This window comes from Chiloscyllium plagiosum, unplaced genomic scaffold (assembly GCF_037043375.1).
Source record: "Chiloscyllium plagiosum isolate Xiang-an unplaced genomic scaffold, Cpla_swu_hap1 HiC_scaffold_36, whole genome shotgun sequence".
Lineage (NCBI taxonomy): Eukaryota > Metazoa > Chordata > Chondrichthyes > Orectolobiformes > Hemiscylliidae > Chiloscyllium > Chiloscyllium plagiosum.
Window position 1 is genome coordinate 5903033 of NW_028270174.1, and position 19754 is coordinate 5922786.

At 39.0% G+C, this 19754-nt stretch overlaps 1 protein-coding gene across 5 annotated transcripts in view; it reads right to left on the reverse strand.

The window, feature by feature from the left end:
• Positions 1-200: 200 nt before the first annotated feature.
• Positions 201-19754, reverse strand: part of rap1gds1 (RAP1, GTP-GDP dissociation stimulator 1) — a 94226-nt gene continuing 74672 nt past the window's right edge. For all 5 annotated transcript variants that reach the window (XM_043674439.2, XM_087979914.1, XM_087979913.1 and 2 more), the window contains 4 exons: positions 17934-18073; positions 10148-10274; positions 4352-4480; positions 201-894 (listed from right to left, as the gene is read on the reverse strand). In XM_043674439.2, coding sequence (XP_043530374.2) covers positions 767-894; positions 4352-4480; positions 10148-10274; positions 17934-18073 — 524 coding nt within the window. In that variant the 3' untranslated portion in view covers positions 201-766. The remainder of the gene's footprint in view (positions 895-4351; positions 4481-10147; positions 10275-17933; positions 18074-19754) is intronic.

The window sequence follows — 19754 nt, forward strand, 5'->3', positions numbered from 1 at the left end:
TTCAGCTTCTTTGAGCCAAATTTAAGACAAAAGATATGATGTTACTGCAAATTACTAAATGAGAGTAATTGTAAAGGCCCTGTTTGTGCAGGGGAAATATGAACAAAATTCATGGCAAGGCAATACAGTTCACTAGGAGTAAGTGGAATTCACACCACTCAATAAATCCTGCTTTTAAAACACAACAGAACACCGCTCAGAACTCTAGATTTAATTTATTAATTCTAGGTACCACAATTTTACATAATTAACAGCCAACATCTGGACACCTGGAAGGACTGATGATGCACGCTAGTTTCTTTTTCCATTGTTGTTTTGTGGGGCTTTTGGAAGCGTTAAGAATGGAGCAAGCTTCAATATCTGAATCTAAAAGGAAAACCCAGGTTTAATTTCTGCATCCTCTCCAGCTGATAGCTTTACAGTTCTGTACAAAATGCAAATGGGGCAGCTGTATGGGAGGTGTGCATTATTTTTTCTATAAACATTGCCACATTGTTATTTTACTACACCATGCAAGCTCTACCATATTGCTTCAGGCATTTAAAGGGACATTACGTGGACATGGGATGACAAATGGCTAAGTTTTTTTGTTTAAAACCACAGCTTACAGCTGGAAGTACCTGGTCCCAGCTTTTTGTTTGTCAAGACAGGACCAATCTAATTCATGCACGATAGGTGAGAAGCAAGGGTACCGCATGAGCATTTCACAGCAGACAAAGGTGATCCAGTGACAAGACACTAAAGAACAGGTAATGGGGAACAAATCTCAGCTTTCAATAATCAGTCTTTGCTCCGTCACTAATGCCTGCTGGGCTACAAGCTTATTCTCATGGCGGCGAAGCTTTGACACGACCTCCTTGAATGGCATATTTTGTGCTTCTTTTCTAAGTAGTTCTGAAAAATAAAAAATCTTGCTTATAACAAGTATAAATATGCAAAATGACAGTGAAAAATGAGTGACATAAGTCAGATTAATATTAAACTTCCAGTTGTAATGATACATTCACTAGTAGCAACTTCACAAATCACAAAGTTAACAAATAAAACATCGCTAATCATAAACGTCACATCAGCTTTGCACATTCATCACTATTATTGAATTTTGTATTTATAAGACTGGAATGATGACAGTCTGGATCCATGTCATTTTAGCACACACTGACAATTAGAAAACAGCAGAAATAGCATGTAGTGAGAACAAAGGGAAAAGAGAAGCTATAATACAGCTGGTGAATATTACAAACATCATTGAACAAACCAGAATGACTTGTCTTGAAAAATACTTGCATTAATGGTGCATGTCACATGATTGTGAAGTTTGAGAAACACATAGGAAATAATTAACTAAGATGGCACACAGTTAAGATTTCACCAGGCTCACTAAAAGTAGTCTAATGAGAGGACAAAATTAACACTGGGCTAAGTACTTGCCTTATTTTGTTTCCTATTCTAACAACAGTCTTGGCTATTTAGTAAATGCAGTAATAAATAGAACTTTGAAGGATTTGTTTCAGAATGGTGATGGGGTAAATACTTGCTTAAATGGGTGTAGCACACCAATTAGTAATATCAGCAATAATTATTTGTTCAAATAGTCAAAATTGCTAAGATGAGTCATCATCGACCACGCTGTTTCAGTCACAAACTCAGGAGCCAATATCCATCATCATTCACGTTCAACAGATTGAACAAAATGGAACTATTGATCCTTTTTACACCATTCGATAGTTCCCAGTTCCTTGCCCCTCACCCCTAAAAGAGCTACAACTGACAAGAGTCAGCGGTCACCAAGCAACATGATTATGGGAGAAATTAGGTTAGGAGGAGTAGCTAGAATGCAACGAGAAAATTAATAACGGTCTTTCAAGATCTTCAAGGCAACACTAATTATAACTGAACATCGTAATTCAGCTTTGTCACAGTCATTTCTCCAAGGTAGCTTCCATCAGTATCACTGACATTCAGTATTTTCATGACCCCCATTTTGCTGAAGCAATTTTCAACTGATTATTACCACGACACTGATGGGAACTGCAAGTCTAAACAAACCTCCAGACGCAGGAATAAAGAAAATTATTAGAAATACTTAGCACTTTAATGTCAGCATTTGGCCATTCAGAATTTGAATTGAATTTGGTTTATTGTCACACGTACTCACATGAGTACAATGAAACGTTTACAAGACTTATAGCGCCATTTGAGGCACAAAGATACCTGGGCACAAAATCTTACTTATAAAACAGAACAGAAAGGAAACAATGTTAAAACATTAAACAGAATTTGAAATGTATGATAAGTAAATTACAAGTAAAATAAAGATAACAGCCTTGTTTGTTCTCACTGGGTGTCATAGATGTTTTTGACTATGCTGCACTGCATTGTTTATTCAAAAGCAGGAAGACTGAATAGACTGGGACTTTTCTCCCCGCAGAAGTGTGAAGGCAGAGATGGCTCAAATCGAGAAGCAGCTATGTTTTGAGTCCAGTGTCTCTTCTTTGGACCTGAAGTGGAAATGTCATGGGTTTTATACTATAAAGTCAGTGGAGGGAGGGCCATGTAGAACTGAAGGCTAGGTGAGGGAAAAGTAAAAGAGAATGGAAATCAAAAGGTTTGGACAGTTGGTGCAGACTCAATGGGCCAAATGGCCTATTTCCACATAGTATGGATTCTACAATTCTGAGATAGCATAGAACAAAAGGCAAAGGGAATGATAATGGTTAGAGAGAAGACAAAGGAGGGATTTATCTTCCATGATCATCGGCCATGTCAAGCATTACACCACTATGAGACACTGGGTCCTCAATATTTTGCAAACACTGTTCCCTCCCTGATATCATGGTCTACTTCTCCATTAGCCTCAATACCTTATTGCAGCAGTATCCCCCCATCTCCATCATGGCACCTTCCTACAAATTCACAGAATGTGTAATACTTAGTCTTATACCTTCTCCCTCTTCCAGGTGAAGCAGTATACACTTGTACTTCTTTCAATCTAGTCTACTGCATCTGCCATGCACGTCTCCCCTACACTGGGGAGACCAAATGCAGAGTGGGTTATCGCTTTGAGGAACATCTCGGCTCAGTCCATAAACAAGGTGTTGATGCTCTGATTGCTTGCTGGTTCAAAATATACCATCCTGTTCGGATGCTCAGATTTCTATTCTAAGCCAGCTGCAGTGTTCCAGTGAAGCCTAACACAGGGTGGAGGAACACCAATTCATTTTACAACCTTGTAGACTCAACACTGAATTTAATATCAGCAGATCATGAACTTTGTTTCCTATTATAATATTCCTACCTTAGTTTTTCGACCTTGACTTTGGTTTCAGCCAATTAGCACCTAACCTGGATCTATGCCTCGACTGTTATCCACCATTTCCACTCCCTTTCTCTTGGATTCCATACACTTTGGTCTCAATCTCCTTTTCCATGACCTTTGCTTCTCGTCCATTTTCAACAGCATTAATCCCAAGGTTTCAGTTTTGAAGAGTCTTGTCGATAACTTTCTTTCACTCTGCTCAGATGCTGCCCAAACTGCTGCATATATCCAGCATTTGCATATTTTGTTTTCATATTGTGGATTAATAGATTGGTTGATGTGTCATTGTTACGTGTACCAAGATAGTGAAAAAGTGTTGTTTTGTGTGCTATAAGGCCGATCATACAGTACAAAGTGCATCGGGTAGCAGAACAGAGTGCAGAATACAGGGAGGAGGAAGTGAGGACTACAGATGTTGGAGATCAGAGTCAAGAGTGTGGTGCTGGAAAAGCACAGCAGATCAGGCAGCATCCAGGGAACAGGAGAATCGATGTTTCGGGCATAAGCCTTGGGGTGGCTGGGAAAGCAATAGGTGGATGAAGGCGAGGGAGAAGGTCAGAGGGGGCAGTGATGGACAGGCTCGGAGGATGGCACCGAGTTGGAGGTTTGGAGTGCAGAATACAGTGTTATAGCTATAGAGAGGGGGAGCGATCAGAATTAATGAGAAGTCCATTCAAAAGTCTGGTAACAGAAGGGAAGAGGCCTCCAACAATAAGAAAGGTTTGATAAACTGGACAAAGATGTTTTCATTTGCAGGCCAGAGACCACAGGTAATGATCATTAAAATTAAGTAAAGAATTCAAAACATTTTACCCAGAGAGAGGAGAATGTGGAACTTGCTACCAAGGATTAGTATAGATGGATTTAAGGGGAAGCTAGGTAACAGCACCATGGAATAAGGAATAAAATTATGACAATGGGGTGAGATGGAGAGGAGGGTTAAAATAGTCTGTTTCTATATTGCTGATACTTGGTCTACAATTTCAAATAGTGCAGATGGTACAGAGTTATTTAACAGGGATTATTTCTTACCCGATCCCATTATGGTGCAAATCATTATCATGGAGTTGTACTTGATTTCAGGTGCACTGGAATCATCAGAAATCAGCTTGTGCAGAATTTCCACCAGTTTAGCATTCTCCAGATCCTGTTCAGCTGTGCCTAAGTAAGGGTGCAAACAAAAAGCTCATCAAAACTGAATATAGAAATAAATTCAAGTGTATCATATCCAATGAACAAAGATATGACTCAATTTCCATGAAGTGGTTTCTCTTCACCCGTACTTAAATGCCAAGCTAAATGTTCCCTTGCAAATACTATGCCCAATGATTTTTAATGTACACAAACAGAAATCATTTCAAACTTCATTTTTGATCACATTAATTGTCCTAAACTGAAAATGTGTTGTGAATTAGCTTGGGTCACAGCTATCCGAAGTGAACTCAAACCTATAATGTATAATCTTTCTCACCAACATTATCCTATTTATTTCCAGCATCTGTAGTATTTTGCTTTTATTCAAGTCTACAATGAGTGGGTTATTTGGTTGAGTGTGCTCAATTGAATCAGTGGAAAAAGGGTTCAATCTGATTTAATATTTTTTAAATATCCAAAAATTAAGTATTCCGCTACTGAATACTTAAAGGAATGGTGCGTTTGATGATAGTTTAGGTATTTTCTTTGTAAATGCATCAGTCATTAGACTAATTCGTTTCAGAATCCGTACAACTACAATGTCATAAATCAAAGAACAATGTAGTGCTGGATGTAGGATTTGCTCACTGAGCTGGAAGGTGCGTTTTCAGATGTTTTGTTAACATACTAGGTAACATCAGTGGGTCTCTGGATGAAGCACTGGTGGTATGGCCTACTTTTTATTTATTTGCTTAGGTTTCCTTGGGCTGGTGATGTAATTTCCTGTGGTGATGTCAGTTCCTGTTCTTTTTCTCTAGGGGTGATAAATGGGATCCAAGTCAGTGTGTTGTTGACAGAGTTGCAGTGGGAATACTATGCTGCTAGGAATTCTTGCACGTGTTTCTGTTTGGCTTGAATGGATGCATTGTCCCAATCGAAGTGCTGTCCTTCTTCATCTGTTTGTAAAGATACTAGTGAGGGTGGGTCATACACAATGTTCATTTATCCTGGTGGCTAATTTTCTGACTGTTTGTCCAATATAGTGTTTGTTACAGTCCTTGCAAGGTATTTTGTAAATGACATTAGTTTTGCTTGTTGTCTATCTAGGGTCTTTCAAGTTCGTTATCTGCTGTTTTAGTGTGTTGGTAGGTTTGTTGCCTACCATGATGCCAAGGGGTCTAGGTAATCTGGCAGTAATTTTCAGAAGGTCTTTGAATGGAGGGGAGCGTGGCTAGCGTTTCTGGACATGTTTTGTTTGCTTGTTTGGGTTTGTTGCTGAGAAATGTACAATGTGGTGCACTGACGCACTGTCCTAAGGTGCCAGCATATTTCCTACGTTGAAAGTTATTGTTCTCACTGATGCTGTCAGAGAAACACTGCAAAGCATTTTAACAGGACAGAAGCTGTTCACTTTATTTAAAAAGTGTTAATTATTTATAAAGATGTAACACTTCAATTAATCAGTAAGCATTTTGGTTTAGAAAATCCCATTTCACCCTTGTTCTTTTGCTTATATGGAGAAACTACAGTCTGTCAAAACAACTGCATAAACTCACTGAAAAGCTCTCCAAATTGCTTCTCAATCTGACCCAAGGAAATTCAGTGGTTACCATTTCTGTCAAACATATTTGAGTGGCATAGTAGTATAAATGGTAACTAGCATAAATTTGTAATCAGTTTAATGACAATTAAAGAATTTATACCGTGCCTAACCTTTAATGTCAAATATTATCACACATATGCCAGTTTTCAAACATACTGTATAAGTTTTTTATGACCTTTGCAAAATGATCCCCAATGAAAGGTTGAAAACTGAAGAGATGTTGAACAATAGAAATGTAAAAATTACTTGTAGATTAATAGTATGTATTGCTGTGCATGTTCTTCACGAAATTTGTTGACATATATATAAATAAGGCTTTTAACAATGCTCAAGAGAATTGTTCAGTATTTAGAACCAAGTGTAGGAAAGAGAAACATGGCTTGTTGCTTAGCAACGAAATGTTCTATGTTATCGGGAGTGAATAATTTTAACAAAAAGGTGATATAACTATCCAGAAGGTCAGTGAATGTGCGGGTCCCCCCGCCCCCCGAGTGTGAAGCAGGTTATTCAGAGACCAACAAAGTCTGTGTCAGTTGTAGTGTAGTTTATTAGCCTCTAAAACAGTCAGGACAAAAAATAGAGTTGCTCAGTATCATTAAGAAAAACTTCAGGGACATTTCTCAGCAAATGCTGTGGAAGAGGTGTTTAATGCATCCATGTTAAGTACTGTAGTGTGAGCTGTGTTAGCAGTTTAAGGGGCTCATGAAAAGTATCTGACTGACGAAATACATTGCTTGAATGCAGGGGTTTGCTCAAAATAAACCAATTATAGCCATGCCAACTAAAGGAGCTTTAAAAGTGGAATCAGGGTGAACTAAAATTCATAATTTATCAAGCCAGGTCTCACTCTGGCATCAGACTTGTCCCACATTATTAGGCAGGATCACAACAGTACATATTGATTACTCCAGAATGTTTTATACTCAAGTGGGTTAGTTGCCACAATAACAAATTAAGTTGATCAATCACACAAAAGCTGACGCAAAGACATTTAATTACAATTTAATGTAATCTAATCTAACCTTCCTCTTGAATAAGAATACACTAAAACACAAAGACTGCAAAATTCAAATGTTTACTTTGTTCTTCCTAAGCAATTGAAAAACCTTGTTGTTGAGTGATAGCTACAATGCAAGGTAATAATTGAAAACAAAAAGAGCAGTCTAGATAAATAATTTGAGAAACTCTAAACCTGCACTGGAATCTGTCGTTTCCTGGTGTGCTCTCTGATTGCACAGCTGTTGCACTTCTTGGATCAAAATTTCCTTGGCAAGGGAGTCTTGAAAACTTACTTCACTGCATTCTGGGAGAACTGTTGTCTCCTACGTGAGCTACATGAAGAGGTCCTATTTGTCCAGAGTAGAAATGAAAGAATAGGCAGGATGAATGCGTGGCTTGAGTGATGGTACAGCAGGGAGGGGTTAAAATTTTTGGGACATTGGGACAGGTTCTGGAGGAGGTGGGACTATTACAAATTGTACGGTCTACACCTGGGCCGGACTGGAACAAATGTCCTTGGAGTACTTTTGCTAACACTGTTGGAGAGTACTTAAACTAATGTGGCAGGGGAATGGGAACCAAATGAGGTGGTTAGTGGACAGTAAGGAGGTAGTAACTAAAGCCTGTAAGGAACTAGATCGTGAAGTCAGGGTGACTTAAGGGGAAGAGGAGGTAGGAAGTAGATGATGAACACAAAGGGGCAGGTGGTCTGAGGTGTATTTGTTTCAATGTGAGAAGTGTAGTAGTTAAGGCAGATGAACTTAGCGCTTTAATTAGTACCTGGGAGTATGATGGTATTGCTATTACTGAGACTTGGTTGAGGGGAGGGCATTATTGGCATCTAAATATCACAGGATATTGATGCTTTAGGCAGGTTAGAGGGAGGTAAAAGGGATGGAGAAGTTGCATTACTGGTCAGAGAGGATATCACAGCTGTGCTGAAGGAGGGCACTATGGGAGGACTCGAGCAGTGAGGCAATATGGACAGAGTTCAGAAATAGAAAGGTGCGGTAACAATGCTGGGGCTGTACTAAGACCTCCCAACAGCAAGCTGGAGCCTTAAAAATATCTTTCCAGCATCTTTGAATATGGGTGGGGTCCTGGAGGAGTAGAGAATTGCTAATGTTGTTCCCTTGTTTAAGGGTAGCAGGGATAATCCAAGTAATTCTAGACTGGTGAGCCTAACATCAGTGGTAGGGAAGCTGCTGGAGAAGATACTGAGAGGTAGGATCTATTCCCATTTGGTTTTGTGCAGAGGTGGTCATATCTTACCAATTCAATAGAACTCTTTGAGGAAATGACAAAATTGATTGATGAGGGAAGGGCTGTAGATATCACATACATGGACTTTAGTAAAGCGTTTGATAAGGTTCCCCATGGTAGGCTAACGGAGAAAGTGAAGTCGCATGGGGTCCAGGGTGTAGTAGCTAGATGGATAGAGAACTAGCTGGGCAATAGGAAACAGTAGTAGTGGAAGGGAGTTTCTCAAAATGGATAACTGTAACCAATGGGGTTCCACAGAGACCCGTGATGGGACCACTGTTTGAGGTATACATAAATGATCTGGAGGAAGGTATAGGTGGTCTTAGCAAGTTTGTAGATGAAACGAAGATTGGTGAAGTAGCAGATAGTGAAGGGGACTGTCAGAGAATGCAGCAGAATATAGGTAGATTAGAGAGTTGGATGGAGAAATGTCAGATGGAGTTCAATCTGGACAAATGCAAGGTGGTGCGTTTTGGAAGATCCAATTCAAGAACAAATTATACGGTAAATGGAAAAACTCTGGGGAAAATTGACGTACAGAGAGATCTGGGTATTCAGGTCCATTGTTCCCTGAAGGTGGCAATGTGGGATGATAGAGTGGTCAAGAAGGCATACGGCATGCTTTCCTTTGTTAGATGGGGTATTGAGCAGAAGAGTTGGCAGGTCATGTTGCAATTGTATAAGACTTCAGTTTGACCACATTTGAAATACTGTGTACAGTTCTGGTTGCCACATTACCAAAAGGATGTGGATGCTTTGGAGAGGATGCAGAGGTGGTTCACCAGGATGTTGTATGGTAGGGAGGGCGCAACCTATGATGAGAGGTTGAGTAGATTAGGTTTATTTTCATTAGAAAGATGAAGGTTGAGGGGGCACCTGACTGAGGTCTACAAAATCGTGAGGGGTATAGACAGGGTGGATAGCAAGAAGTTTTTTTTCCCTCAGAGTTGGAGACTCAATTACTAGGGGTCACGAATTCAAGAGGAGACAGAGGAAATGTTTAAGGGAGATTTGCATGAAAAGTTCTTTATGCAGAGGGTAGTGGGTGCCTGGAACACGTTGCCAGCGGAGGTGGTAGAGGCAGGCATAAATAGCGTCAGTTAAGATGTATCTAGACAGATCCATGAATGGGCAGGGAGCAGAGGGATACAGATCCTTGGAAAATATGTGACAGGTTTACATAGAGGATCTGGATTGGTGCAGACTTGGAGGGCCGAAGGACCTGTTCCTGTGCTGTAATTTTCTTTGTTCTTTGGAACGGTGACTACTTCAAACAGCTAATCTGTACATGCTGGAGGCAGAGCAAGTTTGAATGACTGGCATTTGCTTTCAGTTGCCACTATCCTTCGTGCATTATATTCATCGACTATTGCTTTATGCTTGCTTCATAAAAGATGAATGGTACACTGTACAATTCTGGTCAGGTGAGGGGGAGGATTTGGTTTACATTTTTTTTAGTAAAATTCTCTCAGTATTTGTAGAAAAATGTATTTGAGAATAAAATTACCCCTAATTTCAACTAAAAACCTGAAGGGAAAAGTTTAATTTCTGAGCAGTACAACTCTTTGCCATAAGAATTGTAAACTTGAACAATTAAGTTGATTAAAATAGCCCACCAAGTCCAAAATACTCACCACTTTTTAGAAACTGTAGTTCAACAAAACTCAGGCACTGTAGTCAAAGCAATGAGTTGCAAAACCGGCTACTAGTCGTAGGCATAGTCATTTGTTGTGTGATGTTTAACAGACTTGATGTTTTCTATTCCCACAAAACTAACAAAGTTGCAACAAATTGCTTAAAGTAAGTCCTACAACTTAGTCACTACTCACCAAGTTCCAGAGCAGCAATCAATCCCAAAGCAACAAGAGCTTCATTCTGCATTATAACATGCTCACTTGTTGCCATAGTGACCAAATGTTTAACACCACCACTTTGAACGATGGCTTTGACAACATCCTTACAAATCACAGGAAAATAGCGGTTAGTATTTTTAAACAATGAGTTTGAATATTCATAAATCAAAGGAATATTACTAGTGATGTCAAATAATTGATCCACATTTATGAATTTACTGACTTAAATTAGTGCCAAAGAGCATAAAAACCTTCAAGATAACATTCAGAAATTCTCTTAATTCACTCAATTTTCAAGATTACAGAAAGAGGTGGAACAAAGAGAAAGGGAATCTTTTAATGTCCTTGTAACATGGAATTTGAAATACTCTTTATGCATTTGTACGCTAACATGAAGTCAGGCAGAGGTAATGGAGTTTGCAGTCAGAAAAGGCCAACAAGTAATTCAATAAAGGTGTAAAACATAAATATAGCCTTTTGTTTTACAAGTAATGCGTCCTTGCATATTGAATGACACACCATGTAGGAAGCATCAATGAGCCATGTAATGAGATGGAATAAATTAAATTTAAATCCTTAAATTGGTCACTGGTAGAATTAGTACACTCAGGGCTGTTCAGCAAATACTGGCCAATTCAGAATCATATCTAATAGTAGATGAACAATAACATGCTCCTGTGGATGCTCATAATTAGCAGAGTACAGACAGTACTCAACCAATTGCACTTGCAAACCACAAAACAAATGCCTGTCAGATTCCCCAAGAAGAATCACATCGATGTTCCATTGATGTTTTCAGCAATGCCATTTCTCCTGCAGCGTAAGTTGTTCTTATGGTTTGGATTTTGGCATTCGTGCAATTGTTCTGATGAATACAAGATGGAAAGCTTCAAAGTGTCTTTTTCAGCAAAATTAAATTCACTTTAATGAAAACAAAACTGTCAAAGTAGCACCATTTGTACTTTTAAGCATTGATTCTTCTTAAAAATTATATCACACCTGAACCTATTTTTATTACAGATTAGGAAAATCACAATTTACATTAATAGACATGATTTGGAGATGCCGGTGTTGGACTGGGGTGTACTGTGTGATTTAACTTTCTACAATAAGATTACTTTATGTCTGTTTTTACTGAGGAAGATATGAGATTTCCCAGAATGAGATTTCCAAGTAACTAGAGAAAAATGAAGATTTCAAGAAAATTATTAATAAAGAAGGGACAGAACACTACTAGGTCCCAGGATCAGAAAGCATACATCCCAGGGTGTTAGAGGTGGTGGCTACTGAGACAGTATGTACAATGGTGATCAGAAGTTCTACAGATTCTGGTGTGATGCCTGCACATTGGAAGCTTGCAAAACATCACCCCACTATTTAAGAAAGAAGCAGTAGAAAAAGAAAAGGACAGGGAACTACACATCTATTTTACATCAGGAGTAAGAAAAATGCTAGGATCTATCAAAGCATTTGGTTAAGTACACACATGGATAAAAATGATCTGATTGTACATAGCATGGATTTGCAAAAGGAAAAACACATTTGATAACTCAGCATTTTTTGACAATATTCTGTTCTGTTTCTCTCTTCACAGATGCTGGCAGACCTGTTAAGTTTCTCCAGCACTGTTTTTTGTTTCAAATCTCCATCATCCAGCATTTTATTATCTTTTGAGGATGTTCGTAACAAAGTTGATCAGGGTGATTTATGAATAAAGGAACCCTGATTATCAGAATACCAATTATCCGAAAATCGGATTACCCGAAAGAGATCTCGAGGTCCCAATAGAAACATTACATTAAAGATGTGTTTCCAAAATTGATCACGTCTTTTGTTTAGTGATTAAACAGGCACAGTCTCCAGATGACTGACCTCCCGCCCTCTCTCTCCCTACACTTTCCCTGGAGTTCTACAGAGGAGTGTACCCTAAACCACCTCATCCCTCACCGCCTTCCCCAGATAATCTGACCAACATTGTCCTGTACAGGGCAGAGGTGGAACCTGTCAAAAAGTTGCAGTAAAAGGTTGTGGGGGGGCTGTGGCTGTGTGTATGTGTGCTATTTGGAGACTTACCCCAGAAAAGCAGCAGCAGCCATCTTGTTGGTGTCCAGGCCAGCTGCCCCAGAGAGGGGGTGGGGGTAGTGCTGCATAGGAATGGGGGTTGTTGGGCAGGGGGCAGTGTTGGATGGGCTTGGGGGTGGGCGGGGGGCAGTGTTATAGGGTGGAGGGAGGTGTTGGATGAGTTGGGGGAGGGGGGAGGGAAGGGAAGTGTTGGACAGAGTTGGGGGGGTGGGAGCTCGCATGCTGCTGCAGTCTCCTGAACGTGGAGCAGACTTTAAAAACTCCGAGCCCCAGAAGAAAGGCATTTAATTGATCAACCGAATAATTGATTATCCAAGCAAAATAATGCCCGCTCATCTCGTTCGGATAATCGAGGTTCCCCTGTATATGGGTTTTCATAAGGCTTCTGACAAGGGAGGTTGGTTATAACCACATGGCATAGGAAGAAATACATTGGCATAGATAAAGCATTAACTAACAGTAAAAAGTAGGAATAAATGGATCATTTGCGCATTTGACAAGAGTACAGCAAGCAGCAGTACCTAGGCCCCAGTTGCACATAATATGATTGGGTGTAGGGACCAAATGTAATACTTCTAAATTTGCAAATGATATAAAGTAAGCAGAAATAAAAATTGTGAAGATGTGCAATATTTTCAGGATTTGGACAGGCTTACTGAATGGGCAAGAACGTGGCAGATGGAATATAATATGGGAACGTTAGGGTATCCACTTTGGTAGAAAGAACAGATGTACAGAACATTTCTTATAAGGTAAGAGCTTAGAAAGTGTAGATGTGCAAAAAGACTTGGTGCCCTTGTTGAAAAAATCACTTAAGAATAAACTGCAGGTGCAGGAAGCTATTAATGGAATGTTAGCCTTTATTGTAAGAGAATGTGTGTATAGGTAGGACTAGTAAAATCTTGCTGAAATTGTACATGAGCATGGCTAGACTGCACCTGAAGTACTATTTACAGTTTTGGTCCTTATCTCAGGAAAGATACGATTGCCAGAGAACGATTACAATGAAAGTTCACCAGACTTGTTCCTGGGATGGTGGGACTGTCCTAACGAGGAGAAATTGGGCAAAGTAGGCCTGTATTCTCAAAAGCATGTAAGATGATCTCATTGTAACCTATAAAACACTTAAAAGGAGTAGGCAGGAGGTTTCCGTGGTGAGTCTAGAAGTCACCATGGAAAGGAGATGTGCCAACCAAGGGAGATGATGATCTAATGGTATTATCTAATGGTATTGTTAATCCAGAGACCCAGGTTAGAGTTCTGCCAAGGCAGATGGTGGAATTTGAATTCAATAAACACCTGGAATTAAGAGTCTAATGATGACCATGCATCCATTGTTAATTGTCGGAAAAGACCATTTGGTTCACTAACGTCCTTTAGGGAAGAAAACTGACATCCTTAGCTGGTCTGACCTACATGTGACTCCAGACCCATAGCAAAGTGGTTGACTCTTAACTGCCCTCTGGGTAATTAAAGATGGGCAATAAATGCTGATAGCCAGCCCTCATCCTGTGAATGAATTAAAAAAAACACAGCACAGTTTAAATATAAAGTGGATACCACTTAGGACTGAGATGAGAAATTTTTTTCTAAACTCAGTTGTGGATCTTTGAAATTTGCTACCCCACAGGGCAGCAGAAGTTCAGCCTGAGTATATTTGAAGTAGTAATGAAGTTTTGATTATCCCCATAAACATTAATGATTAATACTGTGGGTAAAAGACAAAGCAGCTTTCAATCAGTCATGATTGTACTAAAAGCTTGAAAGGCTGAATGGCCTATTTCTGTTCTGATATTCTTATAAATACGCAATAAATATAGTTATGTAGAAATGTGGAAGACTTCTGTAATTTTATTCAGATCTTTACAGTCCAAAACCTTGTGCCCTGCCATAAAAAAGGTGTCTGCCGGTAGTCACACTTGTCCTTCGTATTTTAAGTGGGCAGCATTTTGCACTACAAATGTTACAATAATTGCTGGGAGGGAGAGTTAAAAAGAAACATTGCACTTTTCCCACAGAGCATGTAATCATGTAACGTCTTAAAAAATCATATTGGAGATATGTAAAATTAACATGGTAGGAACTGAGAAGGAAATGCAAGTTATGATTGATAGACTCAGTCAAATCAGATACAGAAAGAAAAATAATGAGAAAGAAAGATTGGATGGAGAAAACAAAACAGGGCAGTGTTAAACATTGTTTTAACTCTCCAACAATTAAAACTTGAAGATATAACACCCCACACTTATAAAGGTTAATTTTCAGTGTCAGAGGACTTAATATGCAACACAATTAAAATGACACACAAGAATTTTCATAAATGTAGTCCTTATCTATCACTTAATGCATTTGAAAGGACAAGGGTGTAAGCAGCCTTGTTAAGCTGATTGTTAAGGGCCAAGTTCTACAGCAACTTTTTGATTTCTACTTTGAACCTGTATCTTCCCTCTTAAAGTTGTTGTGACATTTGTGCATAAATAGTGGCTTTAAGTTGATAAAATGGGCCAGTCCTGACGAAGGATCCCGATCCAAAATGTCAACTTTCCTGCTCTTCTGACGCTGCCTGACCTGCTGTGCCATTCCAGCTTCACATTTTATCAACTGACTTCTGACATCTGCAGTCCTTACAAACTCCAAGTAGTTTTATTTTGCCAAGTTTTGGGCCAACATGTTTAAACATTTTAGAGGTATGCACAAGAATAAGCTAAAGATGTAGTTAGCTGCTTCAGGATCATTACTAAACAAGACTGTTTCACAAGTACTGAGGATGCTTGGAAATATGATAATACTCCGCTGAGAACAGAGAATCAGGATTAAATGTGTGGTGCCAGGGAATTTGATTTTGACAAAAATATTTGCATATAATTTTATTGAAAAAACAAATTAAAACTGCAATCATGGAATCCCAACTGTGCAATTAGAGGCCATTTGGCCAATCGAGTCCACACTGACCCTCTGACCAACGCTTATAGCCTATCCCTGTAACCCTGCATGTATTATAGCTTATCCACCTACCCTGCACACCCCAGATACTATGGAGCAATTTATCATGGCCAAATTTTTGGACTGTGGGAGGAAACTGGAGCAACCAGTGGAAGGGAAGGATATGCAAGCTCCACATAGATAGTCACCCAAAGCTGGAATTGAACCAGAGACGCTGGTACTGTAAGGTAGCAGTGCTAACTGCTATACCACCATGTCACCCAATCTTATATACAAATATTTTGAAATGTAGCATTTTTCAACCAGTAATGTAGCAAACTATTTCATACAAGTAGGTTGCTACATTAGTAAAGTTTATACCATCTTTCACAGGGAATTCCAACATTAAACTTGTATCCAATTCTGTTCTAATTAATTGCAGTTTCTACATTAAATTGAACAGTTAGACAATAGGTGCAGGAGTAGGCCATTCTGCCCTTCGAGCCTGCACCACCATTCAATATGATCATGGCTGATCATCCTCAATCAGTATCCTGTTCCTGCCTTATCCCCATAACCCTCGATTCCACTATTCTTGAGAGCTCTATCCAACTCTTTCTTAAATGAATCCAGAGACTGGGCCTCCACTGCCTTCTGGGGCAGAGCATTCCACACACCCACCACTCTCTGGGTGAAGAAGTTTTTCCTCATCTCTGTCCTAAACAGCCTACCCCTTATTTTTAAGCGGTGTCCTCTGGTTCGGGACTCACCTATCAGTGGAAACATGTTTCCTGCCTCCAGAGTGTCCAATCCTTTAATAATCTTATATGTCTCAATCAGATCCCCTCTCAGTCTTCTAAACTCAAAGGTATACAAGCCCAGTCGCTCCAATCTTTCAACATAAGATAGTCCCACCATTCCAGGAATTGACCTCGTGAACCTACGCTGCACTTCCTGAATAGCCAGAATGTCTTTCCTCAAATTTGGAGACCAGAACTGCACATAATATTCCAGATAGTTAATCAAAGACTACAAGTTCAATTCATTTTAGAAGATTGGCTTATTTTGTTATATACTCCAGCTTATATTACGGGCAATTACGTATTTGATTGGACACAACTAAACATTAGGAGTTGGTAACCCCGTGTGCTTACTTCTGAAATACAGAGTAATGCTATAATTAAAGAGCGGAATAAAATATATTCCGTTAGAACTGTCACCTTACTGCTAATTACTACCTTGAATAAGTTTCCATTAATTTGACTTTTAAAAATAAATAGCAGGAGCAGGTTCTTGGTGCTACCATTTATATATCCACAGAAGCAAGGATGAATAACATGCCAAAATCTCTCAGAATTAGCTCTTTTAAGTAAAGCTGCAAGAAAATAAAACAGCAGGTAGTGTAAACACTGAGTACACTGCAATAAAAACTGTGCATTTGCTTCTTGATGAAATAAGATTGCTACAATACGCTTTTTAAACCACAGAACATGACACTCATTGCAATATTTTAGAACATACAATGTTACAATAATTTTAAAAACATTTGTGCCATAACTTTTACAAATCCTCAGTAGAAAAATGTTTCCATGCCATCACAGACAGAAAATGCTGTGTTGATGCAAACCTCAGCTGATTTTTAAAAATATATTTTAGTGACTGTCCAATTTTTGTTTTGTTGGATCCTGTTTTTAAACCAAAAATGTGTAAAATTTAGCCTTTTCTGTAACTTTTTTGGTTATACATTTTTATTCTAATCCACAGACACAACAACCCATTTATTCAATACTGTATGTCACACCTTACTGTGGTGGCATACTGAAAACCCAGCCCTGCTATTCCTGAAGACATAATAAAAGTTCAACATTTTACCCAAGTATACAAAACTCCCCAATTTACCTGTCTTTTAGAACAAGGTTGGCAGAAAACACAGATCAGGCTTCGGTTCTTCACAATAATCAGTACTTATTACAAATAAATAGGTGTTTTCCTGTAGCTAGAATCTAAGAAGTGTCAATACGTAACTCTACCCATCCCTGACACGCATGTAGACAGATGAAAATAAATATTGTTTCGGGCAGAGGGAATGACTAAGAAGGCAGTGAAATGGACCGTGCCCACAGGTTCTCGGAGATGAACCTTTTGGCTTGCCAGGATTTGCTGCTCCTTGATTGCTCTTCTCCAGATACTTTCAGAAGGCACAAGGAATTAGTTACAACTCAGTCTCTGACAAAGCAATAGTTTACAGATATTAGGGAGGGAGGCTTAAGGCATTTTTCTTTTCTGTGGAGAAAAAGGACACCATTTCTCCTTCCAGAATCCGAAGGTTTCTGGCTATATTGTTTACAACCACAACTTGTACAGATTACTAGGAGCCAATCATATAATTGGGCACAGATAGAAAGCTACAGTCAGCAACTGGTCATCACTCCAGTCAACTGCTCATTGCTGGCCAAATTTCACTTCGTACACATTCCCTGTAGCAGTTCACCTGCAACTGAACATCCCCCACTGGTTGAGCAAACAGTCGAAACTGCATTTACAATAAGTGGCAGCAATTTGTTTTTAAGAAAAACAGGAATCCTTTCCACAATCCTTTTTTAAAACACTCCTTTTGCAAGTTCAGTTAACAAATCAAAAATTCAGATAAATAAAAAAACTTTATTAAATACAGATGCACATTAGCATCAGATGTGCAGATTCCCAACTTTACTTCATAAGGTGGAGACTTTACAAAGTAACATTTCTCAAAACAGACCTTTGATTTGCTGTGTCTGATTAGTGCCGATAGCAGCCTGTTCGATTCACCCATGACGCCAGCATGATCCTTTGCATCACACCATTCTACTAAACGTTCCACCAGTTTGATGTTCTTTCCCAACTTATCAGCTGCTTCAGCTGTGGGAAAGCAGGCGAGACAGAATTAGAACACAAGGAAGAGCACTGCAGAAAACAGCTCTCCCATAAAGTACTCAGGAACAGTCTTTAAGCTATTGTTACATTAGATCATAAACCAGATTTAGCATTTTGAACTCTTGTGGGTGGATTTTGTGAAACTGCTCTACTTGTACTGCTGCATAACTTAATCCAAGTGCCCACTCCATTTCTCTTTTCAAATAACATTGCTATATATGTTAGGTATAATATTTATATAACAGAAAATTTTATCTTTCCCATACATTGGTAATGTGGGAGCAGTGCAGGTGAACTAGAAAAGGGTGTTTATATTGGATGAGCAAACATATTCAATATAAAATTAGTATCAGTTCAGAAGAGTGACATACTAAATGGAAGTAGAATCAGCCATCTGACCATTGCTCCAGCTACAAAAAATCAGCTCTAATGAAGTGTGGTTAATGTAGAAAAATATTCCTAGGCACTTCATCAGACAAGAATGAATATCAAGCCAAGAGAAGATAAGTTAGAGGCCTACTATTGTTTATATTTTACTACGAGGATGGGTGATGGATTTGATATAGGGTAGAACACAAGCAACCAAGTTGTGGATGATTAAAAGGTCTCAAATTTCAGGATCAGAGGCTGGTCAAGAGACAAATAGTCAAGTCTGACAGTAAAGACATTTTCAGCAGCAGACGGGTTGAGGTGGTGACATGAGCAGGCAACATCCCCCCAACATTTTTTTCTGTGTGGACCTGAGATCCGTGCATAGCAGCAACCTCTCTATGTGGAGGTCAATGCGTCAGCATGTGACTCAGCATGTGCAGCCACACAGCTTAGTGGGAATTTTGTTTATAGCTCAGCTTGGACTGGTTAAAAAAAAAGTCCAACTTCAGTTAAACTAAACCAACCTGACAAGTCTGCCATTAGAATGAGTTCCTGTACATAAGGAGTTTGACTGGTGCCTCAATTGTACTTCAAAGCATGCTGAAGAGGAATCTGATCACGGAAAGAAGCAGAGTTAGAATGTAGAGTAGTAGTGTTGGGTAGTAAAGAAGGATTGAGGGGGAAGATTCGGAAAGTACCTGTAAGTGATGAAATTAGCTGGGTAACAAGGATGGAAGGAGGCAGAAAAAAAAGGAACTGAGTGCATATCTGGGGATGGAGTGAAGAAGTGAAAAAGAGAAAAAGATGCAATAATCTGGAGTTTTTAGTGGCAACCAAAAATTGACAGATATTTGTTCCATCAAATTTGGAAGAAAGTCTGCTACATTTCTAATAAAGTACATTGCTAACATTAGGTACAGATACTCCTCTTGCTCCAAAATGATCAAGCAAAAGCACATTTATATTGCACCTCACTACCTGTCAAAACACTACATAATGGAGCACTTTATACAGGGACATGTAGGCAAATGCGACAGCTATTTTATTTAACACGAGCGATTAGCCTGTGTTTGGTGATATTGATAGGATATTTGATGTTTTCCTATTGATACTATTGGATTATTTTGAATACTTCCATTAAATATTTTTATAAAAATCCTGGAACTTGTTTTGTGTTTCTTTATCCATATTTATGAAACCAAGACAAGTTCTGCTAGGTTCAGTATAGAAGTTATGACCTTGATTTTCTAATGGCAGAGTCATTTCTGAAGAACAGATGGGAGTTACCAAGTGG